The 19,472-nt window shown below is 59.7% G+C and overlaps 5 protein-coding genes across 5 annotated transcripts; 2 read left to right on the top strand and 3 right to left on the bottom strand.

Annotated features, from left to right (window-relative positions):
- Window positions 1–376: 376 nt before the first annotated feature.
- SPRG_19215 (hypothetical protein) lies at window positions 377–2,460 on the top strand (the record flags this gene model as incomplete). The annotated part of the gene is made up of 7 exons (XM_012340246.1): window positions 377–1,049; window positions 1,105–1,303; window positions 1,354–1,599; window positions 1,645–1,705; window positions 1,749–1,919; window positions 1,970–2,227; window positions 2,290–2,460. The coding sequence occupies 7 exons, from the start codon at window positions 377–379 to the stop codon at window positions 2,458–2,460; spliced, it is 1,779 nt and encodes a 592-aa protein (XP_012195636.1).
- Window positions 2,461–3,347: 887 nt separating this feature from the next.
- SPRG_19214 (hypothetical protein) lies at window positions 3,348–4,440 on the top strand (the record flags this gene model as incomplete). The annotated part of the gene is made up of 2 exons (XM_012340245.1): window positions 3,348–3,942; window positions 3,968–4,440. The coding sequence occupies 2 exons, from the start codon at window positions 3,348–3,350 to the stop codon at window positions 4,438–4,440; spliced, it is 1,068 nt and encodes a 355-aa protein (XP_012195635.1).
- Window positions 4,441–4,500: 60 nt separating this feature from the next.
- SPRG_19213 (hypothetical protein) lies at window positions 4,501–6,008 on the bottom strand (the record flags this gene model as incomplete). The annotated part of the gene is made up of 3 exons (XM_012340244.1): window positions 4,501–4,830; window positions 4,892–5,877; window positions 5,924–6,008. The coding sequence occupies 3 exons, from the start codon at window positions 6,006–6,008 to the stop codon at window positions 4,501–4,503; spliced, it is 1,401 nt and encodes a 466-aa protein (XP_012195634.1).
- Window positions 6,009–6,526: 518 nt separating this feature from the next.
- On the bottom strand, window positions 6,527–11,961 carry SPRG_22090 (hypothetical protein; the record flags this gene model as incomplete). The annotated part of the gene is made up of 2 exons (XM_012340378.1): window positions 6,527–10,834; window positions 11,002–11,961. The coding sequence occupies 2 exons, from the start codon at window positions 11,959–11,961 to the stop codon at window positions 6,527–6,529; spliced, it is 5,268 nt and encodes a 1,755-aa protein (XP_012195768.1).
- Window positions 11,962–13,561: 1,600 nt separating this feature from the next.
- SPRG_19210 (TKL protein kinase) lies at window positions 13,562–15,913 on the bottom strand (the record flags this gene model as incomplete). The annotated part of the gene is made up of 7 exons (XM_012340243.1): window positions 13,562–14,730; window positions 14,781–15,013; window positions 15,058–15,138; window positions 15,188–15,253; window positions 15,308–15,385; window positions 15,438–15,521; window positions 15,579–15,913. The coding sequence occupies 7 exons, from the start codon at window positions 15,911–15,913 to the stop codon at window positions 13,562–13,564; spliced, it is 2,046 nt and encodes a 681-aa protein (XP_012195633.1).
- Between the last annotated feature and the right edge of the window lie 3,559 nt (window positions 15,914–19,472).

Here is a 19,472-nt window from a genome sequence, read left to right as displayed (position 1 = left end):
AGAGATGATGAAGAAGCGAGCCGCGCCAGTCGAAGAGGCACCGGCCGCGCCACCCGCCTCTCGCAATGCCATGCTGGAAGAGATGATGAAGAAGCGGGCGCCACCGGCCGCCGCACCCACACCGTCGTCGGACGGCGGCGGCAAGAATGCCATGCTCGAGGAAATGATGAAGAAGCGGGCACCGCCAGCCGCGCCGTCATCGGGAGGCGGCAAGAACGCTATGCTTGAGGAGATGATGAAGAAGCGGGCGCCGCCAGCCGCGCCGTCATCGGGAGGCGGCAAGAACGCTATGCTTGAGGAGATGATGAAGAAGCGGGCGCCGCCAGCCGCGCCGTCGTCGGGAGGCGATGGGAAGAACGCGATGCTCGCAGAGATGATGAAGAAACGTGCGCCTCCCGATGCGCCGTCGTCCAGCGGTGACACGCCGGAAGCAACGCCCGAAGCCGACGCGGCATCTGCCGGTGTGCCCCTGCGCGAGGACCCAAAATACTCCAAGTACTTTTTAATGCTCAAGCGCGGTCTGCCGCGGCCCGCCGTGCAGCACAAGATGATCCAGGAAAGCGTGGATCCCAACATTCTGGACATGGACCCGAACCTCCCGTTCAAGCTGCCGACGCTCGCCGAAGACCCGACGTACGCCATGTACTACAAGATGCTTAAAACGGGGCTGCCCAAGGAGGTCGTTCAGCACAAGCTGTCGGCCGATGGCATCTCTGCTCGGCTCCTCGACCTCGACCCGACGCATCCGAGCGTGCCGAAAAACAAGATCGACGACGCCTTTCGCGCGCACCAGCTCAAGGTCATTGAAAAGTACAAGGTCATGCTCAAGCGCGGCATGCCCGAAGGCGCGGTGCAGCACAAGATGAAGATGGACGGCGTGGATCCGAATTGGCTCTACCCCGAGAAGGCGCCGGCGGTTGCCCAAGGCGCCAACTTGGCGCGGCGTCTCACCAAGCCCGACTCGATCCGGAAGAAGCTCCATTGGTTTGTCCTCTCCAAGGACAACCTCACGGGCAACAACGCGACGCTTTGGAAGCAAACCTCCCAAGGTATTTGAATTCTAACCATGCGTGCACGAGCAAGGAACCGTACTGCTGTCTCTAGTCAAGCTCTCGTCGGCCAGCGTCGAAGCCCTCGAGAAGACCTTTGTCAAGAGCCTCAAGGAGGCCGAAGCGCCGAAACCCAAAAACTTTCAGCGCCAAGAGTCGTTCCGCGGCGGCGCGCCGTCCAAGATCTCGCTCCTCGACATGAAGAAGTCCCAGAACATTGCCATCACCCTCGCGCGCGTCAAGATTCCGTTCGAGTCCGTGTTTGCGTCGACGCGACTTAAATTGTCTGATGCGACAACGCTAGGCGCATCAAGACGGAGATTCTCGACATGAACCCGACCATCATGTCGTCCATGCACCTCAAAGCACTCATTGATCTCTGGCCAGACCATACCGAGATGGACACGATCCGCAAGTTTCCGGGCGACGTCAACATGCTCGGAACGGCCGAGCGCTTTTGCCACGAGATGCGCGACACGCCGCGCTTCACCGACAAGATGCACTGCCTCGTGTACAAGCAGGAGTTTCCGACGCGCAGCCACGAGCTCCAGTGCGTTCTGCAAGGACCTCGACCATGATTCTGATGCTTCTGTAGCGAAACGATCCTCCTGGTCCAGCGCTGCGTGCACCAGATCTGTGAAAGTACCGAGCTGCGGGTACGTTAATAGTCTTGCGTTTACCTTGCATCACAAGACGTAGGACATCTTGTTGCTCGTGCTGCGCATCGGCAACCTTCTCAACTTTGGGAAAGAAGCCGCCGAGACCCAAGTGGCGCCGGGCTTCTCGCTGAGCTCGCTCGTCAAGCTCTCGCAGACCAAGGCGTTTATCGGCCAAACGACGCTGCTCCAGTTCCTTGTCGAGACGGTCGATGTACGACGCTTCCCATGCATGCGATGTCGGTCTCATGCGGTGTGGGGTAGCGTGACGCGCCCGAGCTGGCAAAATTTGAAGATGAAATCGGCCTCCTCGAGCGAGCTTCGCGGGTGCTCATTCCGCAACTGCACCAAGAGAAGAAGGCGCTGGAGACGGGGCATGCGCTCTTGGTCGCTGAGGCCGAGAAGATTGAAGACGAAGAAGGCGAAGACAACTTGACGGCTGCCGCGATCCGCAACTTCGCCGACAAGTCGGCCATGGAGCTCAAGGACTTGACGCACCAGCTGAGCACGCTCGCGGATCGGGTACGTGTTGTTGGCGCCGTTTTCTTGGTTGAGAGATTGACAGATTGATATTTGTGGACTAGAAAAAGCAATTTCTCGACTATTTCGGCGAGCAAGGCGACTATGAACTGGACGAACTGTTTAGCGCGCTCTGGGCGTTCACCGAAGAGTTCCGCGTCGTGCATCGCAAGTTCCTCCTCAAGAAGGCGCGGTCCAAGACCAAGCCGGCGGCGGCCGCCGCCGAGTGCGCCTAGTCCACAACGTCAAGGAGAAGCAACTGTACCAGTATATATTTACAAAGCTGTACACATATCTACATGAGACATGTCGGGTACGAATGACAAAATTGTCGACCACAAACGGCCTTTGTATGTGTTGCAGCAAACACGCCAATGGGTCTTGATCGCTAGCTCCTTTCTCGAGTGGCTCAAATGAGCCCACCGGCGCTGAAGGGATTCTATAACAAGCTTTCGGTCGTCCCTCTTCTCGCCCGTACGAGGCCGGTATCGACGTCAACTCTTTTGCGTTGTACGGAGATCAAGGATGACGTGGCAGCCTCACACGATAGGAGCGGATTGGAGCGCAGGTCATTTTAAAATCGCACGGTTCTCGTGTGCGGACGTGTACAATTGAAATACGGCCCACGGTTTGCCTGCACTGAGGCGTTCTCCTACGGTGCTATATGCTGAACGACCGGCCATGCGCTCCATGTGCACACGAGGCTGTTCGCGCAGGCCGTGTGCGGCTCTGGGTCGATGGGCTGCGTTCGCGGAGCAGCGCAGACTTGGTCCTCTCAACGTCTCTTCTCATGGCACATGCCAGCTCTTATTGTGTCATCTTCCGTGCACGTGTTTGGACGAGGAAGGCGTCTTCATCCGAGTCTTCACAACGAGCGGTCATCATGACACATGGCGACGAGCTACACCAGCTGCATCCGTGCAGGTCGATTCAAGCGCCGCATGAAGCATGTGACTGCTAATAGCTAGTACTACGGGCCTCGAAGCAATCAACGGGTGCGTGCAACGGGCGTTCTTCATGGACGAGGACCGTGCTGGCCTGTCCAGCTGCCACGTACAGTAGCCATCCGCAAGACCGAACCGGTTGCGCAGAAGAAGCTTTTACGAGCCAGTTTCGAACAAGCATGGCCATGCCGGGCGACGTGATCGAGCGCATCTTGAGCTTCCTCGACAGCAAGTCGGTCACCCGCGCGTCATGCGTCGCGCGCGCGTGGCACGACGCAAGCCGCGCGCCGTGGCTCTGGGCGCGGCTCTGCGAGCACCACTTTCGCAGCCCGTTCCTGCGCACGCGCGCCGACTACATCCGGCAATGGACCATCACACGCGATACACTGCGCCTCCACATGGCCATGTACAGCGTCTTCTTTGACCAAATGTACCTTTTGCTGGGCTGCGCCAGCGCGACCGGATGGCTCTTTGGCGCGCAGCCCGTGCTCTTCGCACTGCGCCTCGACGGCCTCGACGACTCCATCGCCATGGCCTCGGCGCGGCCGTTTGTACTCTTGCCGGCGCTCTACCTGCCCATAAAGGCTAGCGTGCTCCGCCTGCTCTACACGCGCCTCCGACCGCTCGAGCGCTATGTGCTCTCGTACGCGGCCGAGATGCGCCACGTCATGCTCACACGCGACTCATGTCGGCTCTTTGTCTACTTGGCCGGCGGCTGCGGCGGCCTCCAGTTGCTACCCCCGCTTGTGCAACTTCTCGCAGCCCTCCCGCTGTGTGCACGGGTGCTCGTTGCATGCAGCGGTGCAACGCTCGCCGTTCACGCCGCGTGGCCCCGAGCCGCACCGCTCGACGACACTGCGCTGCCTCGTGTGTCTGCTGCTGAGCGCGCTCTCGCACGCAGTCGCGCCAACGACGTCTCTGGCGCTAGTGCCTCTCAGCGTCGGCCTTATGCTGTACGGCCGCGCGCTCCGGACGTTGCTTTGGCGCACGTCGCTGGTCGACGCCATGCGCCGAATGGTCCGTGACGGCGGGTTTCCTCCGATCCTCACCGCGCTATTGTGGTACCTGCGCTATACGCAGTGGCTGCCACTGCCGTACACGCTGCTGCTGCTTGTCGAGTACGGCGTCTGGGTCGCCGATGGCCCCCTCTTGCCGGCGCTCGAGCGGGTCTTTCGTGCTGCGATGGCCGCGCCACCGCTGGTCCGTGGGTCGTCGCCGCGACCGTGCGATTCGGCCGACGACGATTACCGTGCGACCGTGGCACGTGCGTAGATCCAAACACATATTGTCGTGTGTGCATGTCGCATCGTATATATATATTGGTCTTAATGTTTAAATAAAAAACTCGCCGTCCTCGCGCCGTGTCGACGGCGCGTCGTCGTCGTCGTCGTCGTCGGTGATGGTCGTCACGTCCAGAAGCAGCGCTTGCATCGGGACGTCGTCGGCGTCATTCTTCTTGTACGACCGGCGCGGCGCCGTCGCCTCGATCACGACCCGGTCGGTCGAGAGCACTTGAAAGACGACGGCGCCGAGGACGAGGAGCGCGCTGGCAATGTCAAACACCAAGTCCCAGTTGCCGGCGCCGTGTCCGAGGAGGTAGCCCGTGAGGACGTTGCCAAGAATGCCGGGCAGTGTAGCGATCGTGTTGCTGACGCCCATGATCTACGCCGATTAAAATATCAATCTATCAATCCATCAATTCATCATGGAAAAACTGGCGTACGTGGCCGGCGCAGGACGGGCCAATGTCGACCATGTTGACCCAGTACCCAAGCGTCGCGGCGCGGGCGAAGAAGAGCGTGAGGCAGAGCATGGCGATCGCCGACGGCGCCGATGCAGCGTAGCGCAGGAGGTACAGCGCGAGGGCGGCCCCGAGAAGGCCGATCGCGTTCATGGTCTGGCGCACGTGCAAGACACGGTAGCGCTGCAGCAGTCGATCCGAGACCATGCCCCAAAAGAGGACGCCGACGTACCCCGCAATGTACGGGCACGCGGCCGCGAGCCCGGACGAGGCCAGGGAGAGGTGCAGCTTCTCGCGAAAGTACTGCGGCATCCACCCCAGCAGCACGTACCAGCCATAGTTGAAGGCAAAGTGGGCGGCGTAAACCGCCCATGCGTGCTTGTTGAGAACGAGGCGGCGCCAAGGCGGCGGCGACGACGCGATGAGCGACCCGCGCTGCGAGAGAATCGTCGCCTTCTCGGCGGTGGTGATGTACGCGTCGGTCTCGGGCTTGCTGCTGCCGCGCCAGAGGAAGAGGAGCACCCATGATGTGCTAAGGAGGCCAAAGAGAAGAAAGATCGAGCGCCACCCGAGCGACGCGAGCAGCAGCGGCGAGACGGCCATGGCGACAATGGTCCCGAGGTCGACGCCGCTCGAGACGATCGACATGAGCCGACTGCGCTCGGTCGCGGGGTACCAGGATGCTGAGAGCGTGTGCAAGGTCGGGAACAAGATGCCTTCGCCGAGGCCCATGCCGACGCGCACGACGCGAAGCCAGGCTGGCGACGACGCGGTCGTGATCGTGAGCACATCAAAGCACGTCCAGACGACGACGCCGGCGACGAGCACACGCTTGGGCCCGTAGATCGAGGCCCAGTGGGCGCCAAGGAGCTGCGTGCAGATGTAGCCGTAGTAAAAGGACGATAGGATCTGGCCCTGCTTGGCGTGGTCGGGCTCGATGGACGGGATCGCAATGCCAATGTTGGTTCCTACGCGCAGTGTGACCATGAGGAGGCGTAGGACAGCGTTGCCTACGGTCGGCGTAGCAGAGAAGCGTGCCCATCGTGCAGAGCAGCGCCATCTCGTAGCGCCGGTACGTCTGCTCGGGCCAGAAGCGCATGGTAATCGATCGGCGGCCAGCACGGAACAAATATCTTTGTGGAAGGATCAGCCGTCTGCCAACCGGCTGTCAAACCAGCCCGTTAAGCTCCAAACCGGTTATGAAATAGAAAGTCATGGATTGGCCATAAATATTTCTTTATCGACTTGTGATTGGCTGAATCACGGCCATATAAGGTCTTGCAACCAATCCAAGGCGTCATACGTGGAACGCGGCCCTGCCGGACAATAATGTGGCATACAACTCGAGCTCTTTTGCGAAATCGATGCAGAGGCTATAGGAAGCGTGTCATGCTATAGCTCGCGTGGCTAAGCAAAACCCATCTACGCACAACCCAAACCACCAAGACCCTATCGAATCACAGCACCATTATTAGCAAGATGTCGTTGATTTTGCGCAAAAGTGTTCGTTGTATGTCCCAGTTGGTATGCATTTCTGCACAGCATAAGTCTCGGAAGCGACGACCGGCGGTCGAGTCTGTCCTACACGATGCGTACGACACGGACGAGTCTTTGTTGTTAGTGAAGACTCAGTGGCAGTGCGTACTGCGCAGCTGCATACTTGGGGTGCTGGGGTGGGCACGGCGTCGGGGCCAGCACCAAGATGCGCCAGAGTTTGATGTCGAGCACATAGTAGATGCCGTCATAGCGCACGCTGAGCAGCCCATTCAATGCGGCGGACGCCCGGTCCAGGTAGTAGACGTCGTTGAAGATCCACGGCGCGTGGTAAAAGAGAAACGTAGCACCCGCCGAGAGCAGAAGCGACTGCACCTTCTTGGTCGGCGCTGGCACACTATCTTTTGGCCGCCATTGCGCGGGCACGAGCCGCCAGAGCCAGCGCCAGCGCTGCAGACTCCGCACAATGCTATAGCAGAGCGCGTTGACACTTAGTGTCAGACATGCGAGCGTTGCAATGCGCTGCCAGTGGCCGATCGTGATGGCCGCCGTCTCGCACGTGACTTGCAAGTCCATGTGACTCAATCGACAGACGGGTGCGTAAATGGCTGTAAACGTCACCGGGGCGTTCCACGAGAGGAGCGCCGTGGCGGCCCAGACGCTGAGGCTGTTGATTGCCGCGTACTGCGCCGCGTGCGACCGCGTGAGTACCATGGCCATGTCGTTGACGACCTCGACGAGCCATGTGACTTCGCTCGATGCGAGCAGCACAGAAAGCCACGAGGTGGCTCCTGGCGCCAGAAACGCGAGGCCGTCGGTGATGTGGAGCTCGAGCGACGCGGTGGCGAGGAGCATCATGGCGGTCGCCGACCGGACAAAGATGAGCGGGCGCCCGACGTAGCTCATGGCGCCGATGCGGTTCAATTTGAGCACGTTCCGGCGCTCCACGTAGCCGCGCGCGAGCCACATGTAGAGTGTGAGGAGCAAGGCGATGAGCAAGAGAAGGCTCGTGACAAACATGTTGGCCGACTGCGCATACGATGCGAGCGCCGACGGCAGCTCGGCAGCGTAAATGGCTTGCGCGATCGGCGTCGTCTTCTCCGAGAGCAACGTGAGCGACATGTTGTCGCCTTGGAAGTGTACCACGTCGCGGTCACACGACACCCATTCGAGGAGGTAGGCGAAGGCAAAGAGATCGTAGGTGGGATCGGCCGGGTTGAGCAGCGGTAGGCGCTCCAGCGAGAGCGGGTCGTTGGTCGAGGCGCTGCCGTACTGGAGGATCTGGATGTCGAGTGCTGCTACGGACGCATAGACATCCGAGAGGTGGATATCATTGCGCGCCATGGCCTCCGCCAAGCCAAAGGTGGATGTAAAGGACGTTGTCGAGTTCAGGTACCCGTCGCACGCCACGAGGTTGTATGGGTCATGCCTGCAAATGTCAGTCCAGTTGCTCTGCGTGTGAACGGCGCTGAGCAAGGACGCGGGCACGAGCGTTGCACGGTTAAGCTGCAAGCTGGCGTAGTAGGGCACCGCGTCGCAGCCATAGTCGAACGAGAAGAGCACGAGGAGACCAGCGCCGACGGCGGGCGCCGCTGTCGGCAGAATCGCGTCACAGAGCACCGAGCCGCCAAACGACAAGAAGTTGGCTTGGATCCACGGCCCGGGTACGGGCCACACGGACACGCTGGTGTCGATTGCAAGAAAGGTTGCGAGAGCCGACGCGTTCTCTGCTACGAGCGTGTGCAGTAGGCGGCGAAGACCGTCGACGGCAGCCCGCAGCACTGTCGGCACAGGAACGAAGTACATGTCGGTCGAGCCAAACGGACCGAGCTCGTCACTCACAAGTTGCAGCCCGCGCCCGATCGGTGCGTTGAGAATCCCGTTGCGCAACAGCACAGCTGCCGGTGTCGTGTTGGCATACGCGTAGTTGGCGCTATTGGAGAGGAGGCTTTGGCCGGTCATGCCACTGCCATTGCGGAGGGTCGCGCGGAAATCGTTGGCCAAGCCCCAGTACATTTTGTAGCTCGTCTCGGATGGAATGCGGTACGAACCGTTGAGCGACGCGAGCGTAAACGGGTAATACGCACTCGACGCACTCACGACGCGGTATGTGTTGACGAGTCCGATCGTCTTGAAGTTTTGCCACTGCAGCGTGAACGTCGTGAGGCCAGAGCGACGCCAATACGCTGCTTCGACATCCGGTGGGACCCAGTTCGTGGCCGCGGCACGGACCGCGCGCAGCCAGTTGATGCCCATGTTTGTCGCTTCGAGGTCGCGCCCGAAAGCCACGTGAAAGGCATTCCCCCACACTGCGAGGAGGTCGTCCCACTCGGTGTTGCGCAAGATCGTTTCGAGGTACACGGCGCCGTTGGTCGTCATGTTGCGGCAGCGCGCTTGGCGCTTCATCGAGTTGGCCATCGCAAACGTCTGGTTCAAGTCGAGGTAGCAGTAGGCGGAGAAGATCCACGGCATGTCCGCGGCAGGCGTGCTGCGAAGACCTTGAATGGCATCGCGCAACGCGTGCTCCAGCGTCCGCATCTGCACGCGCGCGCCAAAGTTGCCCGGCAGCGTCATGCGTGACGCGTCATCAAGCGACGTCGTGACAAGGTTGACGTCGATCGCATCCAACTGCAGCGGTCGCGCTGAGAAATTGCCAAGGGCAAAGTCAGCACTAAGGATCGACGCGAGAAAGCGGTGCGTCGAATGCATGGAAAAGTTGGCCCACGCGAGGTCGTTGGAGAGCGCGGTTGCCGAGACACGGAGATAGAGAACGCTCGTCTGAATTGAGAGCGCCATGTAGCCCAAACAAACCAGAATCGACGACCCATACACGAGCTTGGACCACCACCGCGTCCAGCGAGAGACCGGCGGTACGAGCATGCGCATCGGCGCCGACACGGACGCCTGTGGTCGCTGCAACGTCGTTCGGCGAGACACGCACAGTACGTTCGAGTGCAGCGGTCGGAACGCTTCGTTGGCGTTCAAAACACTTTTCACGACAAGCCACCGGTTCAAGTCGAAGAGGTAGATGCTGTCATCGGTCGTGAACGGAATCAAGCCCGCGAGGAGACAGGCGACGGGGTCGTTGGGCACTGCGTCGACACCTGTCGGCGACGTCGGGGCTAGGTACAGCGTCGCGAGGCCTGATAGCAAGTAGAACGGCGGCTCCATATCGCTCGCCGCGCGGCGCGTCTCGGTACGGCGCCACATGCTTGCACTCACGATACCGAGGAGCGTGAGCAGTACGTGGGTGGCGACGAGCACTTGGGCCCGGTCAACGCTGCCGATCACAACGGACGCACCGGCACAGACCACCACCGCGTCCAAGTTGGTGCTGGCACACGTGCGCTGTAGCGAGGCGACGGGCGTGATCGGGTCGAGGACCTCGAGGCAGATGTGAATGCCGCAGGCGAGGGCAGCACACGGTGTTGCGTAGGAGTGGGTGGCCTCGGGCACGAGCAGCCGCGCCACATCTTGCAAGAGCAGCGAGAGCCACGTGGCTTCGATGGACAACACAAACACATCGATGATCGACCGTGCGTCGCATGAGAAGTAGCTCCCGCCATTCGATGAGTGCTGCAGCTGAACGTTGGCGGTGCTGAGCATGATAATGGCCGCGCCGCCGCGGATCAGGAGCAGCGGTCGGCCGACCCACGCGGCGCCCACGAGCCGATGGAAGGCGAGCCAGTTGGTGGGCTCAACGCGCGCTGGAAGAGCGTAGGTCGAGCAGAGAGCGGCCAGCAGCACAACCGAGGCGACGGCCGTGGTGTAAAGAATGATGTACGCGATCATCTGCGTCGAGTTGGGCACATACAAGTTGCCGCCGCTCGTGGGATACGTCTGCACCGCGTACGTGTTGGAGATGAGCGTCAAGGTTGAGACATCGCCTTCAAAGGCGACGACCTCCCGGGCACCAATCGCCCAATCGTAGAGCATGAGCCAGCCATAGAAACGGAACGCATCGGGCGAGAACAGCGGCTCGTACAGTAGCGTCCAGTTGGAAGCGTTGGTCGTCGATGTCGCATATTGCATGATGCCGACCGGCCCGAGGGTCGTGGGATCGAACCCCGCTGTGTTTAGCTGCCGTTCTTTCAACACCAAATGGGCTGCCGCAAGGGCCGGTGCACACTGGCCCGACACGTCGCAAGCACAGAGATCGGCGGCGGGTATGGCCATCGTCATGGCCCGCGCGAGGAGCAAGGACGGAAATGAGAAGGGTGTTGTCAGGCGATGCGCGCCTGTGCAGAGCGCGTTGGCGTCAAACGGCGGTTGTACAAAAGGCGTGGGGCTGCTGTGCAGACAGAGAGGACTGCCGCCGTGGTAGTCGTACCCCGTGGCCCAGGTCGGCGGCGTCGGTTCCAAGACGCCGCTGTGAATCGTCTCGTCGGCGAAGGGCGGGGCCAGCACACTCGCAGCTTGCAGTACGAGTTCCTGCAACGCCGGTGGCACGGGCAGAAAAAAGCGTCGATCGAGAGGAAGGGTCCCAGGGTGGTGTGGACGAGGAACCTCTGCGCCGAGTACGCTCCGTTCGCATCGTAGAGTGCTGTGAAAGTATCGAACGTCGGTACACAGTTGCCAAGCGTAAAAGAATTGGATACGTTGTTGCGCAAGAGGCTTTGATTGCAGGCCTGGACGCTGTAGAGATCGTTGTTGAGCTGCCAGTTGAGGATGCCGGACGACCAGCTCCCGAGGCGCCGCGGCAGGTCCTTGAGCGTAATCGACGCCGTGTGACCCAAAGCGTTGAGAATCGTTGCGTGCTCGGTGATACCGGTTTGGTACTTGTTGTGCCACTGCAGTTCAAATCGGTCGAGTCCGAACGACATCCAAATGTCCGCTTCTTGGGCGATCGGCGTCGTAATGATCTCGAGCGACTGTAGAAATGCCCGGCCCGTCGCTGTCTCCTGCAAACCGAGCCCCAGGCCGACGGTGAAGGGACCTCCGATGCCCCCAAAGATGCTTGTAAAGGCGCCATAGTCAATATTGCGCAGCACCGAGGCAAGGTACATGGCGCCGTTGGCAGCGTAGCGGGCGCACCGTGCTTGGCGCGCCGCCGTGTGGGCCATCTCGAGCTCCTTCGCAAAGTCGACCCAGCAGTATTGCGATTGCACCGTGAGAGCGTCGCCCGGGCTCATCGTCCGCAGACTTGCAATGCCATGTTCCACCGACGTGAGTTCGTGGAGGACGAGGTGGCGCATGTACGTGGGGTAGATGCTTGTGAACGCCGAGGCGATGTCGTACGTCTTGGCCACGCGCGCGGAGTCACTCACGAGGTTGACCGAGCCGTTGGGCGAACCGAGCAGCGCGTCGTTGAGGACGTCGATGAGGTACGCTTGGTACGCGAGCGAGTAGCACGGCCACCAGTGGTCGTTACCAAAGCTCTGAAAGACGAGAGCGCTAAAGTGCCAGCCAACGACCACCGATGCGATGGCCGTTGCGATACCGAGGCCGAGTCGATACCGCCGCGGTGTGGAACGAGGCACGAGGCTGGTCGAGCTCGTCGAGGTCGATGGCCGGCGCTCGACGGCGGTCTCCAACGGCTGCACGCGCCGGGACGGCATGGGCACTCGAACTCGATGGGTTGTGAATGTGACCGTTGGCTTGTACTGCGCCCGGCTATTTTTGATTTGGTCGCTGGTCTTCCAGACAACAACGGCGACGTACTGTCGGCGCATTATTACGTCCACGCGTGAAGCGAATTGTTGTCGTGATACCTTTGGCTCCCATGCACGCAGCAGAGACGCGGGAGCTGCATCTGTGCACACCAAATGTCCCTTTCTCTCGACATCGACATGTCGTCTAATTGGATCGAGTGCACGTGAAGGAGTCGCAAGAAGCTAGAAATTAATGCATCATAATATGGACAACGGGAATGGTTCAAGGGCGATGAAAAACGACTCGCTGCGCTGAGACGCCATTGCCATCGAGAAAAATGAATGGCCGTGTCGACGAGCGAGCGCTTGAAAATGTCGAGCGTCGGGTCTTTGATCGTCTTGGTGAGGAACCGATTGAGGTGGAGCCGCAGCGACTTGACGAGAACGCCGATGCGCGCGACGGCATTGAACCGAATCCAGTCGTCCACGACAATGAGCCCCTACACCTTTCCGTCTCCGACCCACAGGCGCCTTATATCCCCCGAGCACACTGACACTTTTAGGTGGTAGCCTCGGTGGTAGCCTGGCGCTGTCGTCCGTTTGAACAAACGATGCTAAGGTACAAGCTCTCTAGTCCTGCGCGAGGTTGCTTCATGGAGCAGGCTTCTCTCGCGACTCGGAGAAAGCCTCGATCCCGCCCGTGTCCCTGCCACCTAAGCTTTCACAGATATGCACGGTCGCCGTGTTGATTTATCGCAAAGACGGTGTCGTCCGTGTCATCCAATCGTTGTTGGTCGCGCCATCGCGATGCAACCAGTTTCACTTTGCGACGTGGCGCGGTGATTGCAAGGCGATGGTGCTAGTGGGCGTGGCCCAGCACTTGGTAAAAGCATCACCGCTTGTCGTGCATCAAGCTCACTTGCTCTATGAGCACCATGGCCCAGAGTTTCGACCCATATATCCTGCTCGGCGTACCGATAGCCCAAGTCAATCCGCAACGCGACGGTCGTCGTGCTGTATTTCACACTTGGTAACGAAACAGACGTCGTGGGTTGCCAACGAGGCGCTGGATGATATGCTTATTGGGTCCGACTCGCTCAAGCCCAACGGAGCTGCCTGGCTTGCTTTGCTTACCACCAGCGACCGTCTTCCCGTGGCGGATGAAGCCAAGCTGTGGCAATCAGCGGGTCTCTTGACGTATACGACGCAGTGGCAAAACTACAAGGCGCTCGGTCTCCATGACGTCTTCTCAATTGAGAATGCATTTGGTTTGAGATACGACATGACGCTGCAGTCCAAGAATGGTTCGTACCACACGGCCATGTCAACGTCGTGGAAGACCTACTGGACGCTTGCGAGTGATCTCTGGGCACTTTCACTCGCACAATATGACTCGATGTCTGCCATCAAAACGCGATGCACACATCCCAGCGCCATCCAGGCCACCACCGCACTTCGCCCTCCAGCTCATCATGCAGCGTGTGTACACCCCATCGATGGGATGGCTACCGTTGAATATAGAGTACATTGGCTGCTCGGTGTCTATCCTTGACGCCAGTGGCTGCTGTCATGACGCCGACAGCAGCGGTGGCGAGGGCGACTCTTCCAGCATCGTCATGCTCGGGCCCACGAGGATCTCGACCACGTCCGCCATGGTCGGTCGGCTCGACGGGTCTTCGTGGAGGCAGAGGGCAACCACGTGCTGGAATTGCCCGCGGAAAAACGTGAGCGCGTGCCGGAGGCCGACGAGCTGGGCGACCGGCATCTTCTTGTCCTGGAACGAGAGACACTTGCGCGTGAGGTACGTCTTGGCGCTCACGCCCACGTCGATCTCCGCCAAGAGCACGCCAAAGGCGTAGACGTCGGCGGCCGGCGAGGCAAAGCGCACGCGGCGCGCGGTCCCTTCGTCGTCGTCACTGGACGGCGTCGCCTTGGACTCGAGCAGCACCTCGGGCGCCACGTACAGCGCGTCGGTCGAGTGCGTCGCATACACATGGCTCGCGAGCACATCCAGCGGGTTGAGGTAGACGTCGCCGCCGGCATCCACGAGCACCGTGTCGGCGGTGAGGTGGCCGTGGACGATATGGGCGCTATGGAGGTACGCGAGGGCGCGCGCAAGGTCGCGTGCCATCGTGGCTTTTTCAGAGAGTGACGAAGACCGCTCGTAGAGGAGGGGTCCGTTGTCGGAACAGTCGTTGATCACAACTGCGAGCGACGACGGCGACGAGACGACGACGCCCCGCAGCGGCGCGACGTGCGGGTGCTGCAGCTTGGCGAGGTCGACGATCGTCCGCGCCATGCTCAAGAGGTACGACTCGTAGCCAGCGATTTGCTTGAGCTGGATGCGGCAGCCGTCTGGTACGTACACGCCTTGGGCCACGTGGATGTGAGGGCCTTGGTGGTACAGAGTCGACGTTTCCAAGATGTCGCTGGCGTCGAGAAGGTGTAGCGACGGCGCCTGCTGAAGAATGCTCTCGATGGTACTCTCGCCCGAGTAAAGGCGCGATGGCGGCGGCCGGACGTGCCGATCGGACAAATGCTGCTGCTGCGACGAAGTGTCGAGGAGGCTCTCGATCGCCACGTCGTTCCGCGTCTTTAGGGCCTTGGTCGGCACCCGCTTGCTGCGGTAGCGCATGACAAGGCCGTAGAGCATCGTCAACGTCATCGAGAGCAAGACAATCCACGCGCTGACTTCGTTGGACAAGTTGTCATCGACTTGGGTTTGGGGCTTGGGTCCTATCGGCGCACATGAGCGACATCGCTCGCGTCGAACACAGGACGGGTACGGTAGACGCAGATGCTGGCGCCGTGGAGACACAGCTTGTGGGCGTAATATGGGCAGGGCAGCGTCAGGTTATCGAGGGTGAGAGATGGAATCGCGCGGAGCGACAAGAACGTCTTGATCGAGACCGGCGTGAGCTCAAAGTTGGTGTGTCGAAAGCTGAGCGACGTCAAATGAAAGTGTCGGATGCTCTTGCTCAAACTCGCCGCATCGACAAGCGTCACGTTCTCGACCGTGCTAGTAGTCGTTGTAAGTTGTTTGTTGAAGACAGAGTGTCCTACAGAGTGTGGAGCGACGAGCGGAACCCTGACGCGTTGAGCCAAGTGAGGTTGAGGTCGGCGGCCGTGCTCGATCGAATGGTTCTAAACGTCCCATCTCGCATCAGTACTCGCTTCAAGAGACTCTGCGTACAGTGTCTGGAGCGTCGACAGCGTTGATGGCAACCTGAAATTGCCCATTGCGCAGTCGGTGAGCGATCTATCCGACGCGCCATGAGCCGAAAACCTCACATCAAATGAAACAAGGCCACACAGAGTCGTCAAGTTTCGTGGCAGGCCAAACGAACGGGTCTCAGCCATGAGCGGCGTCACATCGAGCGACTGCACGTACCTACCAAGCGATAGATCGTAACGAGAAAGGTGGGCCACCAAGACGACGGTACAGGTTGGAGAGGCGGGCCAGCCCGCTCACGTCCAACGCAGGGACGCGGGTTGCGCTTGTCGCACTTGGCGTTCCCGAAAAGATGCTACAAGCGCATTTCGTCGTCAGCATCCGCTCGATGGAAGATGCTCATGTAGCGTACATGGTGTTGGGCCCCGTGCTCCTGTCGGCGGCGCTGAAGTTCACGCGAAGCGGCGCGCCGGGCGGCCACATAGCCGTGTTGAAGGTCCACGTCGTGCCTTCGTCGTTCTTAAAGCGCTCGATGCATTGGTCGCACGTGCTGTTGTTGCACGAGTACGCTCCGAGCGCGAGGTTGGTGTACGATGCGCCCGGTGAGGACCGAATGCAAACCGTGCTGCTCACGCCGGGGCAGGCATCGCAGGGCGAGACGAGCCAGAGGTCGTTCAACGCTGCTTGGCTTCGCCGAGACGGCGCAAGTCGTCGGCGCAGTCCGTGTGGCGTGGGGCCAGTCGCCATGAGGCCGGCGTCCGTGATCTGGCTGGTGATCTGGTGCGACCTGCTCTCTGCATGTCCCTGTGGGTCCAGCTGATTTAATTTTAACCAATGGCATCGGCCTACGTAGCATAAACAATGCGCATTGGTTATTAAGCGAATACTTCCAGCCAATCCCCTACCACTGTATGCAATTGGTAATGAAGGAATACCTCCCTGCACCAGGCGTACACATACGGTATATTCCCTTCTTTCAATAGAAATAGCGTTGTTCAAGATGCATTTCCTACGAAACGCATCACGCTGTCAGCGCGCCACGTCGTCAGTTTGCACTTTGACCAAGACAGCCATGGGCTCTTCAACTGTAAGGCTTTGCTACCGTTATACATGTATGGGTCTCTATTAGCTGGCAGCGCCTTGGAGGCCTATGCTTGCGATGACCTTGGTCGACCGGTCGCGCTTGGTCGTGGTGTCGTACTTGGAGCGAGTCGATTTGGCGCTCGTGAGATGGAGCCACGACGGCAGCGCAGGGAAGCGGGTCTTGGCCTTGGCTTTGTGTCGGCGGCGGTTGAACTTCATGACGCTGAACCGAAAGATGGAGGCGTACTCTTCTTTGGAGATCGTTTGCACATGCTTGGCCACGTAATGATAGTACGCCGAGCTCAGGAGCACGAGAAGGGCAAGCGCACCGGCGGCAACATCGTTATCGCCTTGAAACCCACCAATGATCGAAACTGCAAGAAGTAGGTAAATGAAACACGCGTAGTAGGCGCCACGGATCCCAAACGGGCTCTGGAACCCGACTGCGTCCGTCTTGTAGACGGTCCGGAGCATGACAAAGCCGGCAATCTGCCCCATGTAGCAAAAGCTCGCTGCGAGAATGCTAATGTTTTGCAGCGACGCGTCCAGCGCGGGAAAGAAGATCGAGATGACGCAGATCACATACCCAACGGCCGACATGACAATCATCGCTTTTAGCGTCGACGTCTGCCCGAGGAGGCCGAGCCAAGTCGGGAGCAAGTGCGAGTCCGCTAACGCTTGGGCGAGGCGCGCGTACGGCAAGACAAAACCAAAGGCCATGCCAAACTGTGCTGGCAGCATGATCCACTTGCCACCCGTGTCCGAGAGGCCGAGACCGGCCGCGAAGCCGGGATTCAGCGGGTACGGGTTGTCCGTGGCTGCTACGAGACCCGGGGCCACGGCCGGCACAACAAACACTAGCCCGACGTTCAGTACAAAGTTGGTGGCGACCGTCGCGAAGATGCCTCGTGGCATCGTCACGAGCGGGTCGGTCGTCAAGTCGGTCACCAGAGTGAGCGACTCAATGCCTGCGTACGCCCATGTCGTCAGCGGGGCCCACGCAAAGTACGCGGAGGCGAGATCGCCCGTGGCCCACGCCGACGTCGAGCTGTCCTCCGTGTCGACAGGCAGTTTCCCATACGATGCCAAGTCCGCAAACGGACACGCCGCGAGGATGTAGACCAGAAGCGGGAGCCCGCAGACGAGGCCAAAGAATGTCATAAATGGCCAGAGGTAGCGTCCGGGGAGCTGGTAAAGACCAATCGAAACGACGTAGCAAGCAAGGTGGACGAGCGGCTGGTACATCCACGGCATGCCGAGCTCGTCCGTGCAAAAGTTGCCGATGAACACAAAAGAGACGGCCGAGTACGTAATGTACTCGATGAGCTCGAGGATACCGATGAGGTACCCGCAGTAGAAGCCGAGGGTGACGCGCGAGAGGCCGTACGAGCCACCAGAAAAGGCGATCTTGCCGCACACCTCGGCCGAGCACGCCATGTAAATGACGAACGCAAGCCCCATCGAGAGCTGCGAGACCATGATCGGGACAAATCCCGTTGCGTAGGCAGCGGTCCACCCATAGTACTGGCCGCCGGCGACGATGACGACCCCAAAAGCCCAAATTTGGACCCAATTGGCCTTGTCTTTCTCGTCAATGACCGCAATGTAGCCGTCTTGGACGTTCGCACGGGGGTGCGTCGACGCACCGGTTGTCGACGCGCTCCAGCCTTCAGTTGTCACGGGCACAACGCCGCTCGGCATGTGTCCCGATGTATGCAAAAGCGCAACTACTGCTTTCCTGGCTGGACGGCCGCCAAAATCGGGCGTTAGTCGTTACGCCCTAACCCTCGACGAGTTGGGTGCTGCACCGGGCTGAGAACGACCGACAACGGCGGGCGTTGAGGCATCAAGTGCATTCAAGCAAGCATTTGACCTTGTTGTATTTTGATTCGGGTTGAATGCGCGCTATGTGACCGCACTGAGTCGATATACTAGTAGCACACCGCGTCGACGCACGAGGATCGAGCGATTCGTATGGTGAATCCGTGGTCGGCGATCTCCGACCAAGGATTCACCACGTCGTTCCTGTGAGAACCTTCCATTTTTGTTGACGTCACCAGCGCCGGTGGCGAGAAGTGGTCTTCTTGAAGAATCGACAACGACCTTCGATTCTCTCAGCCTCCATACAACGGGCACCCAAAAGCAGACCCAAAAGAATCAGAGAGTTGGTACAAACGAATTTCCTTGGCTCGACGCGACGCCAGACGTGGAATTGGATCTGCTCGAGTGGAGAACCAGATGTCTCTGGCGACTCTATTGTGTCTGTACACAGGGAACGCGACCGCTCGGAATATTATGCAGTAGTGCGGTGCCTCGACACAACTACAACGTCGTCGCTACTCGGTGTTTATATTGATTTGCGACGGCTTTTGTGTGCCTTGGCCGCCTGTACTGAGGAACTTGATGCTGCTCACCACGTGCCTAGCCCGACGGTGCGGCTGCTGCCGTTGGTCTTGCTTGGGCCGGTCGCCAAAAATGCGCGTTTTTAGACACGCCGCCTTGGTTACACATAGGGCTGCATGCCGCGTTGAACTTCATAACGCTACAGATTGAGCTATGTACTCGTCTTTCGAGATGGACAGGATCTTCTTGCACACGGTAAAAGCAAAGCATCATATCTTTGTGATGCTCGTCACCAGTTTGAGGCACTCGGATCGCCACGCAAAGCAGGCGGAGCTGAGGTCGCTTCAATCGCGTCGTCAACCTCGATGGTGGCCGCAGCAGCGACGCGCCACTTAATTGGCGTCTTGGCACGGGTCGACGGCGACAGCGTCACGGTGGAGAGGCTCGTCGTGGGGTTGTCGCTATGGTGGCGTTCGGCTTGTGGCACAGAAAACAACATCAGAACTTTTCGACGAAACCTAACACCGGTTTAACTGCTCTAGGTTGCTCTATGCTAGTATGCACTAGTCGATGAAAAAGATCACTGATGTAAGTGGTTGCTGTAGCATCTCTGGGTACGTCCCTACGAACGTAGCGACGAAGAAGAGCCGCCCCTGGATGGTCTCGAAGGACGTGTCAGGGCGCCTCACCGTACCACCTCGCAAGCTCACCCTCCGGTTGCCTTATGATCGAGCCGTTGTACCAATACCTTGGACACGGTTGAAACGAACGGGGGCACTAATCGAGTTGGCGTGCCCGGTCGCTTTCCATCACAATTTGACGCACTTTGTTGCCGTCTGCACCAACGGCGTGTCGTCCCATTCCAATCGGTTTCGACGCC

Source organism: Saprolegnia parasitica, assembly GCF_000151545.1.
Source record: "Saprolegnia parasitica CBS 223.65 unplaced genomic scaffold supercont2.4, whole genome shotgun sequence".
Taxonomy (NCBI): domain Eukaryota; phylum Oomycota; class Saprolegniomycetes; order Saprolegniales; family Saprolegniaceae; genus Saprolegnia; species Saprolegnia parasitica.
The sequence above is the reverse complement of the archived record's forward strand: the minus strand, read 5'-3'. Positions and strand labels throughout refer to the sequence as shown.